The 20,364-nt window shown below is 37.5% G+C and overlaps 1 protein-coding gene across 1 annotated transcript; it reads right to left on the bottom strand.

Annotated features, from left to right (window-relative positions):
* Positions 1 to 18,270: 18,270 nt before the first annotated feature.
* On the bottom strand, positions 18,271 to 19,379 carry LOC122000073 (transcription factor bHLH167-like). Its single transcript, XM_042554629.1, has 3 exons — positions 19,015 to 19,379; positions 18,591 to 18,893; positions 18,271 to 18,482 (listed from the first exon to the last, which is right to left on the bottom strand). Exons 1-3 carry the CDS (start codon positions 19,153 to 19,155, stop codon positions 18,390 to 18,392), a joined length of 537 nt encoding a protein of 178 aa, XP_042410563.1. The 5' UTR covers positions 19,156 to 19,379; the 3' UTR covers positions 18,271 to 18,389.
* Between the last annotated feature and the right edge of the window lie 985 nt (positions 19,380 to 20,364).

The following is a 20,364-nucleotide window of genomic DNA, read 5'->3' as shown; positions in this document are numbered from 1 at the left end:
GATTTTTAGGATTATAAAATAAACCACCTTTCGTTCCCTTAGGATATCCCACAAACAGACAAACTTATGTGCGTGATTCCAACTTGTCAGTATCTCCCTTCAGCACATGTGCTGGACTACCCCATATCTAGATATGATTCAGACTAGGCTTACGCCCATTCCATAATTCCATGGGAGTAGAAGGAACTGTTTTAGAAGGTATCATATTTAGAATGTACACTGCCGTTTCCAGAGAATTTGGTAATTCTGAATAACTCATCATCGATCTAACCATTTCCATAAGAGTCCTATTCCTTCGTTCTACCACACCATTCTGTTGGGATGTACCAAGTGCAGACAATTGGGATTGAATCCCAACTTCTGATAAGTAATTCCTAAACTCTCCAAAGAGGTATTCGCCACCATGGTCAGACCGTAGTGTCTTGATACTTTTACCAAGACGTTTCTCCACATCAGCCCTATATTCTTTGAACTTGTCAAAACATTCAGACTTACGGCGCATCAGGTAAATGTATCCGTATCTTGAATAGTCGTCTATAAAGGAGACAAAGTATTCATAATCACCTCTTTCCTGGATAGACATAGGACCACACAAATCAGAATGAACCAGTTCTAACGCATCTTTGGCTCATACCCCTTGTCCTTAAAAGGTCTCTTGGTCATTTTACCTTCCAAGTAGGATTCATATGTTGGAAAGTTTTTCAACTCTAATGAACCCAAGAGTCCATCGGCTACAAGCCTTTAAATCATACTTAAGTTAATATGACCAAACCTTAGATGCCAAAGATACGTTTAGTTCATTTCCGAAGGTCTTTTCTCTTATTAGAGTTAGAAGATGTGTTATTAATTTCCATATTTTGCTTTGTGGGAGAAATTGGATTTAAAGTATATAAATTGTCAACCAATGCACCAGAACAGATAATCACCTTATTTCTCTTTATAATGACATTGTTGCTAAAGGAAACAGAATATTCATCCAAATACAGTTTAGAAACTGAAATTAAATTTTTTCTAAAACTGAGTACATAAAGACAACTTCTTAAAATCAAACTTCTATTCCTATCAAAAGATAAGTAGACGTCTCCTACTACAACAACTGCCACCTTAGTAGCATTGCCCATGTAGACGGTTATCTCTCCATCAAATAGTCGTCGGGTTTCCTGGAACCCCTGCAAAGAATTGCAGACATGATCAGTGGCTCCCGTATCTACACACCAGGTACTGGTAGATAACACCGCTAAATATGTTTCAATTACTAGAGCATGAGATATACCTTTATTGTTCTGATTCCTATGAGGACAGTCCGCCTTTCAATGTCCTGACTGCTTGCAGATGAAGCACTTACCCTTCAGCTTCTTCATTCCAGCTTTTTGTCCCTGAGGTTTATTCACTCTCTTTGCTGAAAAGACCTGTTTCTTCTTCTTCTTGCCTTTCGGCTTAGAAGTAGAACCATTTTCAGCATAGTGAATCTGAGAACTTTGACAAAATATATCTTCTGCTGCCTGTAGTTATGTTAGAAGTTCCACCAACATATACTCTCTTTTGTTCATGTTATAGTTCAGGCGGAATTGCTCAAAACTTCTGGGTAGCATTTGGAGAATTATATCGACTTGGGTTTCCCCATCAATTTCTCCATCAAGAACTTGTATTTCGATCAGATAGGCCATCATTTTGAGGATATGATCCCTTACGGGTGTTCCCTCAGACATGGTGGCTGTCATTAACTTTCTAATTGCCTCTTGCCTAGCAGTCCGACTCTGGTGCCCAAAGAGTTCTTTGAGATTGTTCATTATATCATAAGCTGTTGGTAAATCTTGATGTTGATGTTGCAATACATTTGACATTGATGCCAAAATGTAATACCGCGCCATCTCATCAGCTTTTACCCATTTCTTATGATACTCAATCTCCTCTGGGGTAGAGTCACCGTCAGGTGCATCAGGGCAAGTCTCAGTCAGTACAAACTTATAGCTTTCAGCAGTAAGAACAATGTCCAGGTTCCTTTTCCAATCAATATAGTTGGGACCAGTAAGTTTGTTCTCTTTCAGTATAATGGCCAGTGGGTTGAAAGTTATCCTAAGAATCACAAAAATAAACTTTGGTCAAGCCTCTAAATTTAGAATAATATTGATTCCTCAAACAATACTATTTTAAATTAACCAACACCTCAAATCACCGTGAATATTGTATGTCACGTTAGTGTGGACGTATACAAATTCAACATTTGTAAGAGGAGGGTGTGACCCATTAATTTTATTATCTTGTCATCCTAACTTTATGACAAATAAAACTAATAGTTGGTTTCACTTTGCTCACGGAAAACAATAGCAGTGACTCCATTGGGGATGATACTATTAAATGCGTCTAAGCGTATACCATTATTTGATACTAAGTCTATTAAATAGGATTATGCCCCTTCAGTTGGAGAAGATCACACGCTCCTAAATAATTTCCTATAACCATCCATAAAGGAAGTTTGATCTAGTGATCCGCAACAAACCCATCCGTTGTGGAGGGAGGCACTCAGAGCCAACACGCTAGCTTGTTGCATCACTTACAAACCAGTAATAGAGGTCATAAGATTTATTAAAATCCCTCTCCAACTTAGTTATTTAAAATAAGGATTTTAACCTATGCTAGCATACATCACATGCACATAAACATCACAGTAAATAAAAGCAATAAATTTGGAAATTAATTTTCCAACTATTATAGCCTTTTCCATCACTGTCTTCAGTATGCTCCAACTCTAGCTGCTGCCATTTTTAGCCACCGCCATCGGGTCGAGTTGTCGCATCTATCTTGCTTCTTATTCCGCTGCGCCTCTGGTCCTCCAAAAGTACCACGCCTTGCAAGCATCCGATCCGTGACAAAAATAGAATTTTACATATATCGATCCTATATTCCATAAAGGAATGTACATGTATTCTAGATCGAACAAAAATAAAATTCTAAAAATAATACAACTCCTGTTGTATTTAATACATACAATCATGCACACAAAATAATGTCCTTGACATGTCCAAGGGTTCAATCACACACAATATCTAAATGTCATAATAGTTGGAGTCTGCAACCACAAAGTTAGCACATCCTACTATTATCCTGCCTAAATTATGTATGACATGTGCATAATTAATTTGAAAACCAAAACACACACAGGCAAGCCCTAGCTCTGATACCAATTGTTGGTTAGTCTTAGGAAAACGTACCGGTTCCACTGTACAAAAATTTTGTACAAGTGTCGAACCTTTCCTTAAATAACCTATTGTGTTCTTTAAAAGTTAAATTAGGAATCGCATACGGACCTTAACATCATTTATTATAAATTTAACTTATCTGTTCTTAATGGTTTAGATTTGAATCGCAAGTGCAACTTAACACTATTGATTCAAATCTACCTATGTTATTAATTCCATTAAATATTAATTTCCAAAATTAGCTTTCAGGACTGCATGGCGAGGCACATGACCTTCTTAGATATGGGAGCAACCACCACCGCCTAGAAAAGTCTTTTAAGGAAAGCTAATATTTAATTTCCTTAAATAACTCTAGGCTAACCAAAAAGAACATTCGAATCACAAATTCAAAAACAAAGAAAACACAAATTTGAAATACTAGATCTAATGCCTCTTGTGTTTGGAATTCTTATAAAAAGAAATAACTAGCATGATGCAGAAAATAATTGCTAATTATACCTTCTCTTTGTAAACTAATAACCTCGAGATCTTCTGCCGTGTTCCTCACCTCGCCTTGGACGTCGTGTGGGCGACGATCCTCCAAGATAAACACCAACCAAAAGCTTTCTTCCTCTTCCTCTAAAATCTGACCACCACCACCACCAAGGAGAAGAGAGCAAAGGGAAAGGGAGAAGAGAGAGGGCCGGCCACACCAAGAGATCCTCCAAGCAAGAGAATAAGAATTGTGTCTCATGAAGCCTCCTCACCCCTTCTTTTATAATACTTGCCCAAGACAAATAAGGGAAGAATTTTTACAAAAATTAAAATCTTCCTCTAGTTTTTCCTTTTTCCCTTTTTATTTTCCTTTTCTTTCCTCTTGATTGAATCAATCACCAAATCAATTTGGATGATGATTTTTTTTTTCTTTTTGGCAGACCACCTTGCTTGGGCACCAAGCAAGGTTGGTCGACCCCTATAAGAGGAAAGAAATATAATAATTTTTTATAAAATTTTACAAGAAGAAATCCTCTTATAAAATTTTACAAGCTCTCTTCTAATTTCCGAAAGTAGGAGTTAAAAAAGGAAAGTTCTAAAAATTAAAACCATGTTTTAAAATTTAAAACTTCTCTTATAAAATTTCCGTTTTTAACATGGTGATAGAAAAATTTAAATTTTAAAACTTATCTTCTTTTTTTTCTTAAACAATGAGGATGGTTAAAAAAAGGAAAGTTTTAAAAACTTTTAAACTTTCTTTTAAAACATGTGGCCTAATTCAAATAAGGAAAGTTTTAAAATTTAAAATCTCTCTTTTAAAACTTGTAGTTTTCTACAAAGAGAAGATTTTAAAAATTCAAAACACCACTCTTTGTTTGAAATATTTTGGTCGGCCCCTACATGCTTGGGCACCAAGCAAAGGGCCGACCCCTATAGAAGAGGATGTGGCCGACCCTTGCTTGGTCACCAAGCATTGGACCAACCTCCTTCTTGGACACCAAGATGGACTTATATTTGGATGGACTTGAGGCTATAATGAGGCTACGACAGAGACCTAGAGGAAAAATTGGTTTTGGCTTTCCGATGAGCTTGAGTGTCTCGTGTTCGCCCCGAACACACAACTCTAGTTCATCGATAATAACTCATTCCACTAGAGAGTTATTATCGCACTACCGCACCAATCCCAAATTACATTATGGGTTCTTTCTTATCATGAGTGTGTTAGTCTCCCTATGTTTAAGATAACAAATGTCCACTAATTAAGTAAGTTACTAACAACTCACTTAATTAATATCTAGCTCCAAGAGTAGTATCACTCAACCTCATTGTCATGTCGAACTAAGTCCACCTGCAGGGTTTAACATGATAATCCTTATGAGCCCCTCTTGGGGGCATTCTCAACCTAGATAACTAGGACACAGATTCCTTCTATAATTAACAACACACACTATAAGTAATATCATTTCCCAACTTATCGGCATATTGATTTATCGAGCTAAACCTCACCCTTTGATAAGTCAAAGAAATAAATATTAAATATATGTGCTTGTTATTATATTAGGATTAAGAGCACACACTTCCATAATAACTAAGGTCTAGTTCTTTTATTAAGTCAGTACAAAAAAAACTTACCTAAATGGTCCTACTCAATACACTTAGAGTGTACCAGTGTAATTTATTAATAAAGATAAACTAATACTTAATTACACTACGACTATTCCGATGGTTTATTCCTTTCCATCTTAGTCGTGAGCAACTGTTTATAATTTATAAAGAACCGACAACATGATCTTCTGAGTGTGACACCACACACCATGTTATCTACTTATATAAATTAATTGAACAATTACATTTAACAAATAAATGTAGATATTGACCAATGTGATTCTTTTATTTCAAAAATAAATGTTTACAAAAGCTAGGCTTTTAGTATACACTCCAACATTCCCTGGGTGGTAGCTAATAGTATAGTCATAATACTTCAAGAACTCCATCCATCTCCTTTGTCAGAGATTGAGTTCCTTCTGAGTGAAAAGATATTTGAGACTCTTATGATCAGTGAGAATCTCAAATGTAATACCATACAGATGATGCCGCCAAATTTTCAAAGCAAAGATAATAGCGGCTAACTCTAAATCATGTACTTGGTAGTTCTTCTCATGCTCCTTCAACTGACGAGAAGCATAGGAGACTACCCTGTCGTACTACATCAAAACAGTGCTCAAACACTGTAGAGAAGCGTCGGTCTAAAGCACGAATCCATCCTCTCCAAAGGGTAAAACTAGTACTGGTGCCGACACTAGTCTCCGCTTCAGCTCCGAGAAGCTGGTCTCGCATGCTTCTGACCATGTGAATTTCACGCCTTTCTTGGTCAGACGTGTCAGCGGCATAGCAATGCGAGAGAACCCCTCAACGAATCATCTATAATATCCGGCTAATCCCAAGAAACTACGAATCTCTTTAACTGATTTCGGCTGCTCCCAACTTTTGTCAGTCTCGATCTTCTGAGGGTCTACAGAAATACCTCGTATAGAAATCACGTGTCTCAGAAAATCGACTGAGGATAGCCAGAAAGCAAACTTGTTGAACTTTGCATATAGACGATGTTGTCGAAGAGTCTCCAAGGCTATGTGAAGATGCTCTGCATGTTCCTCCTTAGAACGAGAGTAGATCAAAATGTCGTTGATGAAAATGATAACGAACTGATCTAGATATTCCAAAAAGATGTGGTTCATCAAATCCATAAATATCGTTGGAGAATTGGTAAATCCAAATGACATTACCAAAAACTCATAATGTTTATATCTGGTGTGGAATGTTGTCTTCTGAACATCAGAATCTTTGACTCTTAGCTGATGATATCCGGACTGCAGCTCAATCTTAGAATACAATGATGTACCTCTGAGCTAATTAAACAAATCCTTGATATGTGGTAAAGGGTACTTATTTCTAATGGTCACTACATTCAACTGTCTATAATCGATGCACAACCTCAGAATACCATCCTTTTTCTTGATGAACAATACCGGAGAACCCCACGGAGATACGCTAGGGCGAATAAATCCCTTGTCCAATAACTCCTGGAGTTGGACTTTTAACTCATCCAACTCTTTCGATGTCATACGATAAGGAGCTTTCGATGCCAGCGCGGTCCCTAGAATCAGCTCAATAGCAAGCTCCACTTGCCTTCGGGGAGGCAATCTTGGTAGCTCATCTGGAAATACATCCGGATACTCTCGGACCACTGGAATGTCTGAGAGCTGAGAACTACTGTTGTCATTAGCATTAATTGATGACAATAAAAATCTCTGATAGCCATGTGACAGCAGTTTTTGAGCTTGAATCATAGAAATGGTCGATATACCATCATCCCTGATGCCAGTGAAATCCCACGAGGGTTGGTTCGGAGGTCAGAATGTGACCACCCTCGTTTGGAAATCAACCATAGCATGATATGCTGACAGCTAATCCATGCCAAGAATAATGTCGAACTCGACCATTTCCAATACTAATAAATCTACAATGAGTATCTTGTTACCGAAGTCTAATGGGCATCCTCTGACCTCCTAAGTGGCGTCCAATGTATCACCGGACTGTAGGGCGACGATCAGTCACCACAGTCTAAGGATAGGTAGTCTATCAATCTCCCTCATAAATGCACAAGGAATAAAGGAATGCGAACTACCAGTATCAACTAGCATATCAGCGGAAAATGCATAAAGTAAAATCGTATCGTGGAAAACTGATCCGTCGGCCCGCTGTGAATCCTCTCTGGTAACCACATGAATTCGTCTAGTCTCTGGCGGGGGTGGAGGTGGTATCACTGCCAGAGGCTGCTGCGCCTGAGTCTGAGCCTGCCACTGAGGCGGTATCGGATGTTGAGCCAAAGATGGATAGGAGGGCTGAGTCTGATACTGAACCGGTGGCTAGGGCTATGATTGGTACTGAACTAGTGGTTGAGGCTGCGACTGGTACTGAACCAGTGGCTGGGGTTGCAGCTGATACTGCACTAGCGGCTGAGGTTGCAACTGATACTGCCCCTGTGTCAGATACTAAGGTCTCGAGACAGGACTCTGTGATATCGTAAAAGAACTGGAGTGCTCCTATCCATGCATGCCATATGCAGCTACTGAAGGGGGACCTGTCCTCTGCTGGCGGTGCGAAGATTGGGCTTTCTGCCCTCCTCGCTGAGTCCTTGTCTGACTGATCTGTCCTCCCTGAACAGAAACCCTGGAAGCCACATGCTGAGCCTTCAACGAACAATCTTGGCTCATGTGCCCAAGCAATTTACAATAACAGTAAACTGATTGTTCCAGGTAGCAGGCTGATGTGATGTGATCTCTGGACCCACATCGGGTGCAGTGAATGTCACTGGCGGGTTGTTTTCGGTTCTGCTAAGAAGATTGGGAACATCCTGGTGAGGTTCGTCCTGACTTTTAAGGCCGGCCAGATGCCCCAGAAGTACCCTGACCCGCCTGACTGCGACCACTCTGCTGCGGTCTGGTAGCCTGTGACTGTTGGATCTGTCCTGAAGTCCGATCTGTTTGCTTTCTTTTCTTGTCTGGATACACTCTCTACTAAGCCGACTCAATTATAAGTGCTCTATCCAATGCCTCTATGTAAGATGAATTACCAAAACCCACAATCTTTACTTGCAGATGTCCATCCAATCCATGGACAAACTGAAGCATATGTGATCTATCCTCAGCAACTAACTTTAGATAAAATTTGACTAACCAATTAAATTCAGTATTATATTCTGTCACTATGCGGTTGTTCTGCCGAAGACTCAGAAAATCCTAATGGTGTGTCATCTGATATGACCGTGGAAAATACTGGCTCTCAAAAGCCTCTCTAAATCTCGCCTAGGTGATATGTTGCTCTCCTATGATCTAGCGTTGCGTGTCCCACCAGATATCAGCCTCATCCCATAAATGGTAAGCAGCCAGCTCTGCCTTCTCCCACTTGGAGCAAGCCATATATCAGAAAGTCCACTCCAAAGTCTCTATCCAAGACTGAGCCACGCTCGGATCGGTCTCTCCGTGGAATAGCATAAATTGACTTTTCACCAACTCCGCCAAAGCTGGGATTCGAGCTCGTGCCGCAATAATATCAGTAGGGTGAGTAGGGATCACCGCGAGAACTGGCGGAACCACTGGATCTGGTACTACAAGTCGTACCGCTGGATACGCCGGGGAAGGTACCCCTGGTGCTGCTGCATAAGCCGGGGCAGGTACCGCTGGTGGCACTGCAGGGTCAATATAGGTAGGAGAGACTGGAGGTATAGTAGGTGGTGGTACCGGATAAGGAGCAACTGATACTTCTGGGTCAACTAGTACTATTGGTACGAGGTGCTAGGTACACAGCAGCAAGCACTATTGATGGAGGGGACAGATATGCCACAGGTGGTACCGTGAATACTGTAGGGGTGGGTCCGATGGGTATGGTCGGGGCAAGTACCTTTGGTGAAGGAACCGTCAGAAACTGAGAGCCCGACGCACTTACAGTACCATGTGGAGTCTGTCCCTGACTGATAGGCTCGATCATAGAAGACCTCTCTAGCGACTTCGTCGCCAGGGATTCCAACGTCCTTTTACGTGGCAGTCCTGCGCTATGTCTCGGCGCGGGAACACGTGTAGCTCGCTTCATATCTATTAAATTATTACACATGTATTGTTACGGATACCAAAATTATAAAATTAACCATCATACCTATTTACCATCTGGAAATGTTCCGTCACTGCCAAGTCCCCAAATATTACCTCGTCGAAGACTACCTCAGAATTCCGAAACATAAAAGTCGATGAAAATCCGTATAAATTTGAAAATACCCAGATTGACTCACAAAACCTAGGCTCCGATACCAAATAAATTGTCACGCCCCGGGGGAGTCCCTACCAAGGAAAATTTTGGCAACATCTCCCTTGTACGGGTGGCAATCTGATACTTGACTACATAGCCTACAGGGACTCACAATTTTTGACCAACATAGCTAGAACATATACAATAATATAAATAAACAATCCATGTAGTTTATAATAAATCAGCCTCCGACTAACTACACAACAAATCATAACACGCACTTTATTATAAAACCTACTCCACTACTCGAGGAAAACACAACCCACAACGGAAAACCATCGTAGCGGAACACAAGGGTAGTAGACCAAAACTCGATATAACATCCACGAGTATGAGATCTATATATCACATGCATGTAGATCACAAAACAAGGAAACAAAGTCTGAAAGTAGAAAATCATATCTACACGAGGTGGGGGACTAGCGACTGGAACCTCCTGACAACCTCAACCTAAAATAGAAATAAAGCAACAGGGTGAGTTCAATGAACTCAGCGGATATCAAGCTGACATGCATAGTAAGATATAGCTATTAGTAATAATCATGGAGTATAGTCGCTTGATCAAAAACAGGAAATACGAAAACTGAACAAGCAAAGAAGTTATACTCACCAGGACCTCTTATCCGAATATAAGGGTCGTCAGACCAAATACCTCATGTCTCCTGTATACATGTCAATCATATGCAACCACAAAAATGCAACATCTAATATGAAACAATCACAAGCAATAAATACAATCTATGCATATGATACAAATGACATGGTTACCCCTGTCGTCAGTTAGCCACCTCACACATGATGGTAAGGTCGAGTGGGTAGGGTTGTGACAACTATGCACTCTGTCATCACTACTCCTGAGTGACCGAATGGACAAGATGCTGTCGAAGTACACCTGTCCTCCTACCCCAAATCATAGTGGGAGAGCTCAATGCTCTCATCTCCCTGTGTCATAGTCAAGAGGAGGGATCCCTGTCTGCTACCACGCTGCAATCACACTACCCATGAGCGGACCAGCGGAGCCCTGACAGAGCAACCTGCTGCAACACACCCTTCCTAATATACTACTAACCCATGAGTGGTTGTGTGTGCAGATCCCTGTAACTGGCAATGTGCTCAACAATAATGGAGCCGACAATTGCTTAGCATGCAATCGTGCAAGATGGTGCATGCCACTAAGCATATAAATCCTGAAAAATACCATTCTCCTCATAATTATGTACCAGAACGGAAATCAAGTCCAAAACAATGATCTAGGTACACATGCCAGAAAATAAACCTAGGTACACATGCCAGGTAATAAAATTATGTACACATGCCAAGTATATCCAGTAGCTAGACCTATATCCGGTAATGCATTGTATGTCACTACATAAGTACACAATGCAAGAATCAAGAGGACATAAGCATAAATGCATAATAAATAACAATATGGTAAACTGTGGTATCAAGTAGTGACATACCAAGAAGATATAAGCATAACTATTACTACTAGTTATAACTCACTAAACATATCAGAATAACAATATCAAAAAGATAAGTCAAAGGTACCTGTCTCAAATACAACACGTGTAAAATACTATCTCCACATCAAGCGGTTCGTCGTGAATCAAGGTCCTGTAACAACGTGCATATAATTAATCCAACCAAATTTAATTCCATTATTGACTAAGCAATCCAAGCATCCATAAAGAATCACAACCCCACATACTAACACACCCACATCAAGGCATCAACCCAAACCTCAATCCACCACCTCTAAACCAAACAACTTACCCCTTATCGACCTCTAATTTCTGATTTGAACAATGCTGGTCAAGCCGAAATTTCACGTTGAGCCAAGGAAAGAAATCGAGCACCAATCTCAAACTGTAAGATGAAATTAGATCGATGCTAAATCTAATGCCAAGCCTTTTCTTACCCAAAACCAAAGATCCCTTACCCTACTACAAGCCTTCTCTTGTTGACGCACCACCAGGAAGATCAACTGCTGGAAATTGCTAGCCAAAACAACTCACTGTCGAAAATTTGTGGCCAAAGACACAATGAATCTACAACCAGAGACAACCATCCCACAATTAGCATAACATCCCATACCAACACCGGAACCCAGATCTCTACAAACTGAGAAGCCAAATCCATCCAACTTACCCTTTCTTAATGTTGTCAGTTTCTCTCCAACCAAGCCTAGGTCAAGCGATGGTAGAGATTGGCAATGAAGGGATCCAAGGTGGTCACTGACTCGAAGCAATGGAGGATGGCGACGCTGCCAGGTTAGACTCAGCTCTTGGAAACTAAGGCACAATGATGGAGAATTTGTACCGGCACAGCAACGACGTCGGGATTGTGAGGGAGGTGGATCGACGAAGAGAGCTTTGCCAGAAAGATGGAATTGAGCGCTTGACTCCCGGTGAGTTCTTGGTGTCCGTGGCTAGGGCTGGGGAAAATGGTCGACGCTATTTGGAGAAGAATGGTGGGGCGACGACGCAAGGGAGAGGGCGAGGCTTCCCTTGGCCAATGGCTTTATATGCGTGGGAGGTGAGGCGTCGCGAGGCATCAGGTTGGGGGAGATGAAGAGGAGGTCGGCGTCGCGAGAGGGAGAGGCGACGTCGAGTTGGGGGAAGAATCGGACAGTGAGGGAGAGAAATGAAAGGAAATAAGGAAAATAAAAAGAAAAGAAATTAACTTAGGTATCTTTAATTAAACCTTAGATTAATTTCTCAATCAACTCCTACTTGTGAGTATTCCAAACAGACTTTTCCCAAGCCTATAAATATATCACCGCAAAATACCTCATACGAGCTCCGAGTAATTCCCAGAAAATTCCTAAAAATTTCTAAAAATTCTGTTAAGGTTATTCGTCTATTAACAATTATTATTTTGTTACCGTATTTTATAATATCTGTCATTTCAAATTTTATAGTCATGTCTTTCTTTAATTCATCATACATTGTTGAATTGTTTCATGTAAAAATAAGATCATCAACATATAAATAAAAAATTATCAAATCACCATTCTCCTTTTCTTTAACATAGAGATCATATTTATGTGATCACTTTATGAAACCTTTAAATTTGAAATATTGATCAATTCTACTGTACCAAGCTCTAGGGCTTGTTTTAATTCATACAAAGCCTTCTCCAACTTCAAAATTTTGTTTTCTTGTCCTCTAGCAATATATCTTAATGGTTGTTCTATATAAATATCTTCCTCCAAACTTTTCATTCAAGAAAGCCAACTTGACATCTAACTGAAAATATTTCATTTAATTTGTGCAATTGAATAGTTTCTAAGTGAGCAACTAGAGCAAAAAATTCATTATAATCGATATCTTATTGCTGACTAAATCCTCTTATAATAAGATGAGTTTTGTATTTTTGGACCCCTTTTGCATTCTTCTTTATCATGTAGAACCATTTCATATCAATAGTTATTTTTCTTTTGGAAGAGTTGTCAATTCTCATGTATCATTCTTATGAATTGTATTTATTTTTTCATCCATTGTTCATTTTTCAATGCTACTTCAAAGGTTAGTGGTTCTGAATCTACAAAAAAGACAAAATAGAAGCATTGATTTTATGAGTTTCAGCATAAATATCTTCTAAACTTCTCATCTTTTGAGGTGTTTCAGTTCAACTGTCTTCATGATTAAGTGGTCAAGTTGTATTTTGTATTGGTACTATAGTATCATCTTCTTTTGCTCCAAAATATGAAAGAAAATTATATGTTTTCTCTTCTTGAACTTCCCAATTCCAAGATGCTTCTTCAACAAATTCAACATCCCGACTTATTACCACTTTGTCATTGCTTGGGTTGTATAACTTGTAGCCTTTGGAATGTAAATCATATCCAACAAAGATATATTTAGCACTTCGATGATCAAGCATAGACCTCTCTTGTTATGGTACTTGAGCATATGCAATGCTTCCAAAAACTCGCAAATGTTTGACATTAGGTTTTCTTTCATTCCATGCTTCTCGAGGAGTTTGATTGGAGAGTGATTAGACAAGAAGACTGCATAAGAAATAGCTTCGGTCCAAAACTTCTTTGGCATATTTTTGGCTTTTAGCATGCATCTTGCTATGTTAAGAATAGTTCTATTCTTCCTCTCGACTACTCCATTGGTAATCTAGGAATTGTCAAAGGCCGTTGAATTCTAGAAGTTTCACAAAAGTCATTGAACTCCTTGGAAGTGAATTCACCTCCTCGATCATACCTTAAAACTTTGATATTATATCCACTCACTTTTTTGACACGAGTCTTGTAATTTTTGAAAGAACCAAAAGTTTCTAATTTTTACTTAAGAAAATAAATCTAAGTTTTTCTATTAAAATCATCAATAAAGAGTAAAAATATTTACTCTGACCAAGTGAAAAAGGATTTATTAGTCCACAGACATCTGTATGTACAAGTTTAAGTGATATTCTCTCTCTGAATGTTGTTTTTTTTTTGGAAAACTCTTCCAAGTATGTTTTCAAAGAAGACATGCTTCACATAAATGATTTGGATGGTTGATCAAAGGAAAATCATTCTCCATATTCTTTTCTCCCATAGCCTTTAATGCTCCAATGTTTGAATGACCGAATCTCATGGGTCATTACCATACATCATCTTGCACATTAGCCTTCAAACACTTTGTTTCAATTGTCTTAATATTCAAAGTAAACATCATGTTCTTTGACATATCAACCTTAGCAAGCAAATTAACATTTTGTTCTCTAAGCCAAAGATAGTTATTCTTCATAAAAATCTCACAACCTCTTTCAAGTAGTTGACCTAAGCTTATAATGTTACTTCTTAATTTTGCCATAAAGTAAACATCTGATATTATTTTATGACTGCCATCTTTAGAAGAGATGAAAATTGTACTTTTTCCTTCAATATGAATTTTCGAGGAGTCTTCAAAAGAAACAATGTATTTCACTTTCTCATCAAGCTCTACAAATTTTTCTTTGTACCCACATATATGATTGCTTGCACCATTATCCCAATACCATAAATCACCTTTGTTTTCTTCCTTGATTTGTACCAATAAAGTTGACTTTTCAATTTCTCATTTCTTTACAACAAGATGAGCCTCTTCTTTAATATCATTAGTAGCACTATGACATTCACAAGCATAATGACCCATTTTATGTTAAGTGTAACTTTTAACTTTAGACTTGTCATACCTTCTTCCATTTGAAGTTGGATAATAGCCTTGTTCTTTTCCTCTTGCTCTTCCATAGTATCTAGGTGATGATTGACTTCTTTTTTCTTGATTAAGGTTGTCTCTTTTCCCCTCACTTTGCCCATTTTGTCCATCTCAATGTCCTATTCCTCGTTCACGGGTTCTTCCTCGACCACGACTTCTAAAATAATTGTATCCTCTTTCATCATTCTTTAATGTAGCTTTGACTTTGAGAACTTGCTCCAATGACTCTTTTTGTCTTCTTTTCATTTTTTCTTCACGGGCTTGTAATGATCCCTCCAATTTTTCAAGTCATTGAATCTAAATCTTTTGTTTCTTCAATGATACACACAATATAGTTAAATTTATGAATTAAAGAATGAAGCACCTTTTCCACAACATGTACATTTTCTATTGTATCTCTTTATCTCTTCAATTGATTGACAATTGTCTTCATCCATGAATAATAATCCATAATGTATTTAGACTCTTTCATCTATAATGCTCCAAAATCACACCATAGTGATTGAAGTTTTACCTTTTTTTACTTTGTCAACACCTTGGAGAGTCTTTGCCAATATCTTCTAAGCTTCTTTTGAAGTAGCAGCATTGGCAACTTTCTCGAACATGAAATCATCTAAGTTGGTAAAATACGACTTCGCTCGCCCTCAGCGCCCCCACCAACCCATCCCAAGGCCAACTTGGAGGAAATAAATCACGGGTGATTACTAGCCATTAGAATAGTGATTGGTGCATGAGAGAGATATTTACCTCGGCTATGTCAAGATTTGAATCTCAAACCTCAAGTTGGCAGCACCTCATGTGCTAGCCACTAAACTTTCCCAAGGGGATAACATAGAATCATCCAAACATTGATGGATGAGGGTGAAGGCTTATGGATCCTTCTTCCTTGTCTTTGACAAAGAATTCTTCTCTACTTGGGGTAAATTATCTTCATTTTGTGGCTTCTCATAGTCTTTCTCTATAATTTCCCATACATCTTAGAAACCAAGCAATGCTTTCATCGTTAGACACAATGTCTCATAATTCTCCATTGTGAGATGAGGAAAATGAAAAAAAGAAGCTCTATTGCCGGCCATCACTTGAGAACTTCAACCTTAGCTATGATACCACTTTATTTGAGAGAATGAATATGAAGATCTTTGTAGAGAGGAAGAGAATGAAGGAGAACTTAATAACAATTGTTTAATATTCTTCATTGATTCCAATGACAAATACAAGGACATACTTATACATACAAAGAAACTCTTTAAGAGACACATACAAAAAGATTTTATAATAGACACTTCTCTTTATGACTAGATGCTAATATGCTCTAGGAATACACTCTAGAGTTAATGAATAATATTTATTCATATACAAAAGATTAAGTTTATTATTTCAATAGGAACTTGAAAAATAAATCTTTTAGCTTGTTGATTATTGAGAATGTAAAATGACAAAAGAAGAACATAGCTTAGTTGAGGCATGCCAATGGCGTTCCGTGAGTTTGGTTTATCCTTTTGTCCAAAACTCTAGAAATAATTGTTAACAATTTTACCAAGTGACCCAATAGTGACACCGTATAAGAGAAAAGATGATGAGTCTAGTAGAAATTTTTATCTTAGAGTGTACAATTATTTAATAATGAGGGAGAGGTTTATTCGAAGAAGTATGATGAAAAATACAATTCAATTGTTGAGTATCTATCCTAGAGACTGATGAAGGATGCCTCATGGTTATGGTGCAATGGAAAAACTAAGATGATCCAGGTTTAAATTCTAATAGAAATGAATATTTTGAAGATCAAGTTTTGAATATATATAAGCTGTACTTCAGATTTACTAAATAGGCGAACCAAAATAATGACTATATACCTATTATTAAAAAAAATTGACCAAAAAGATATTTTTATAGTTGTAAGGTAATTATGATTTAAAGTGGGTATAATCCAAGGAATCAATTTTTTTTGAAGTATTTTGTTTTTAATGATCTAGGCTAAAAACTACAACACCTCTTTGTAAATATTTAAAAGTAATGGCTCCCGTACTTATAAAAGAGAACCATATATTCTTTATTTCATTGTTCAATCTTGTCTAAAATTTTCTTGTTATTTTTTATTTAATCTTGCAATTTTACTTACTCTTCTAAATCTTTCTCTTGAAGTTCTTTGATATAGTCTTATTATCTTATTAACAGTTATATCAGTTCACTCTAACATATTATAAACAACATTCATTTCCACTAGAGTTGTTAGCCGACCAATGATGGGACAGGTTGGCAAGCCAAAATTCACCATCTGGCAAGTTGGGTAGGTTGGGTAGGCTAGCTCTTCATCCTCACTGATTAGAAAATTTAAGCTCAATTCAAAGTGGGTTGAGTCAATTCATCAAATAATAAAAAAAATATAAAAATTTTCTTATCATTTATCAAATTTGATCCATTCATAAATAAAATTTCTTATTCTTGATTTCACACTTATACATATTAACCAAAATAATTGGCGCAAAAAATTCATAATTTTTACTCTTTTATATATATATATATATATATATATATATATATATATATATATATATACACATCTACCCCGTTTGGATCCGCAACTCTCATGGACTTATCCAGTTAGACCGACCCTTTCTTAAATGGGTTGATGAAATTTTAACCAAATCCATTTAAATTATTTGGTAACGTGTACCAATTCGACTAGTCTAACCCAAATTGACAATTCTAATTTTCACATGAATATGAAGAATATGCATTAGTTGACTAATTATTGATATTATTGTCATAATTAATACCTAAACAAGTATAAATTTTGTACAAGTATTCTAACTCTACCGCATTGAAATATAGCATAGTAGATGATGTTGAGAGCTACCATGTTGCCCATGGTATTAGTTTATTATTATATTATCAATGGGTCACATCCACAGAGAGTGTGTGTTTTTAATGAAGTTTCAAATAGGAGCAACTTAAATAAGTCGAGTGGAACTTAGCTATGTTCAAACTTATTTATTTAAGCTTGTCCATGAAAATTTTTATCGAGCTTGACTGCTTGAGCCTAGTTCAAAGTAAGCTCCACTAACTCAACAAATTAAACTACTAGAGTTTCTCAAGGTTGTTAGAGATTCCAAGTTGTGATAGAAATGATTAATTTAGAGTAAAGATGAGATTGCTAAAATTTCAGTATATGTTATGATAATTTAGGAATTAATCCATAATTAGTATAATATGGATTGATGCTCCAGAATATAGTTGATAAATCATTTATATCGCATTTAAAATAATGATTATATCGTGTCTAATACCTAGCCGCCCTCCCCTTTTTTTTCCCTAATTGTTGTCGCTGATTCCCTAGCTCCCTCTCCTCTTAATCAGGTACATCGATCGTCCTCATCATTTGGAACAAGATCGATGGGACTCTCTCATCTTCTTACTTTGACTGTGAAAGATAAACCTCGCTTAAAAGTATGACAGAATCATCACAATCCACGATGATATTTATATATTGTCATAGATTCTCAAGACAGATATGATTTGTGCTTAACCTTTAAACTTAAATGGAGAGGAAAGGGTAAAATTGTGGATTCCGTAGCTAGTTTGATTCCGAACAATTGACCTTAATTAGCTTTTTCCTTGATAAGATATGGAAATCTAATTACTTTTGACCACCATACTTAAATCAGATATGGAACTCTGGGTCTACTCCGTTGACTAGCTCCTTCAATCTCCGAGAGACGCTAGTCGGCTCCAAGCCAATCCTTGAGCTAATAGCCTGCAGAAAGCAACAAACAAATTTACAAACAAACAAACAAACAGAGTTACGTTGATATAGACATGGAGATGACGATCGACGATGCTGATTAAAATAATACTGACAAACCTGAGAATGGATTGTGTGGAAGATCTTGTCGCCCACAGCCACAACGCTGGCGCTGACAATCTCAGCGCCTTCTTCCTCCAGAACATTAATCAGCTCATGGAACATGAACCTCTTCCTCACACCACTTACCACAACCACCTCCAAATTCAAGTCCTCGTACCTCACTTCGACGACCACGTCGTCCTGGCCTAGGCTCCTCATGCTCTGCATCTGCTTTCGCTGCTTCAGTTTTTCTATGTTTTCTCCGAGTTTTTGTATATACGATGCGGCTTCGTCGAAGCAGTCTTGTTGGGTCAGCACAGTCTAAAATCAAAACGCGCGCAACGAGCTATCAGCTAGCTAGATGGGTTAATCAATTGATGAATTATATTTAAGCGAGCAAGATGCATGATGATGCATGATCATGCGCAGAAATTAAACAGACCTTGTGAATAGTTTTGTGCTCCTTGGGGATAATGGAGGAGAGCTTGAAGCACAAGGTCTTCATGTGTATTCTCCTGTTCTTCTCCACTGTCTTCCTTTCCACCTTCCAATTAGTGGTCTTCTTGCCGCAGACATAGACCATCTCCCTCTCTCCTTCTCCTTCTCTCCTTCTCCTTCTCCTTCTCCTTCTCCGTCTGTGGTCGCAATAAGTGTATTGAGTGAGATATATAGATGCATGGCAGCGGATGAAGAGAAAGACGGTCGGCGAAGGGAACGAATCACAGACAAGAAACGTCAAAAAGAAAAAAAATAAGAAATAAGAAAAAAGAGAAAACAAAGTCGTCGTCAAGAATTCTTCAGCAACCGGGAAGCGACAGGTATAGCTAGATTTGCGCCGGCCGCATAAAGAGTGTCCCCAAAACATGCCTATATTCCATATTTTGTAGAAATTCATTTTGTTTTGTTTTGCTTTTTTCTCAAAATCTACAGTCCCTTTTATATTGATCTTGATCCTCTTTCCTGATCTTCTTTCTTACACTAATCCAATTAACCTCTAAAGACAATCTACATTAGCAAAGTCAGATTGTAGATAAAGGCCAGATCAGGAATCTAGTCATATATAGACACATCCTGCAAGCACTATCTATGCTTCTCGCGACCGCAACTAATTGATTTTGTTCGCGCGACCTGGATAAATTACAATAATATCAAAGTTAAAATATATGCAAAATACTAATTAAACTAACTAAATATGTATTTTCTGAATAAATTTTCACTAATATTATACATATATATAAATAATATCCCGAATATAATTTCCTTTGATATTAATTTTCTCTTATTCACAAGGAAGAATTGGCAAACGCTTTAGCGTAATAGATTTTCAGTGTCGGCCGACAAGGCACGACAATGACTTCAAACAGATGTACAATAATTCACTTCTACCAGAAAAAGAAGAATAAACAAGCTAAGAGAGAGGAGCCGTCATAAATTAAATATCTATGAATAGACTTTAGCTCTAAACTCCTTAAATATATGAACTGTTTGAAAATCTTAATCCAAATCTTTTAATTTGGTCTTGAAAACCATAAACTATGTGAACCAAAAAATATAATTAAATCAAACTCAAATATAATTAATCCAAATCAGTCCGCAATAATTAATTTGGTTCAACTCCAACTTATTCAATCTAATTAGAATTTAAATCCAATTTATTTACAAACATGATTAAATCATTTCAAAATATTTGATTATTTTTTTTAATATATATATATATATATATATATATATATATATATATATATATATATATATATATCAGAAGAAAAAGAAGATACTCATGGATTAATTA

This window comes from Zingiber officinale, chromosome 7A (assembly GCF_018446385.1).
Source record: "Zingiber officinale cultivar Zhangliang chromosome 7A, Zo_v1.1, whole genome shotgun sequence".
In the NCBI taxonomy this organism is placed as follows: Eukaryota; Viridiplantae; Streptophyta; class Magnoliopsida; order Zingiberales; family Zingiberaceae; genus Zingiber; species Zingiber officinale.
This window is presented reverse-complemented; position numbering and strand designations above follow the sequence as displayed.

What these genes read in the sequence shown, in the direction of transcription:
- LOC122000073 (XM_042554629.1), bottom strand. Translation starts at nt 19,155, where the DNA reads ATGGTCTATGTCTGCGGCAAGAAGACCACTAATTGGAAGGTGGAAAGG. An exon ending in AGCACAAAACTATTCACAAG is followed by an intron (nt 18,894 to 19,014) that starts GTCTGTTTAATT and finishes TTTTGATTTTAG; the next exon opens with ACTGTGCTGACCCAACAAGA. An exon ending in TCCACACAATCCATTCTCAG is followed by an intron (nt 18,483 to 18,590) that starts GTTTGTCAGTAT and finishes TGCTTTCTGCAG; the next exon opens with GCTATTAGCTCAAGGATTGG.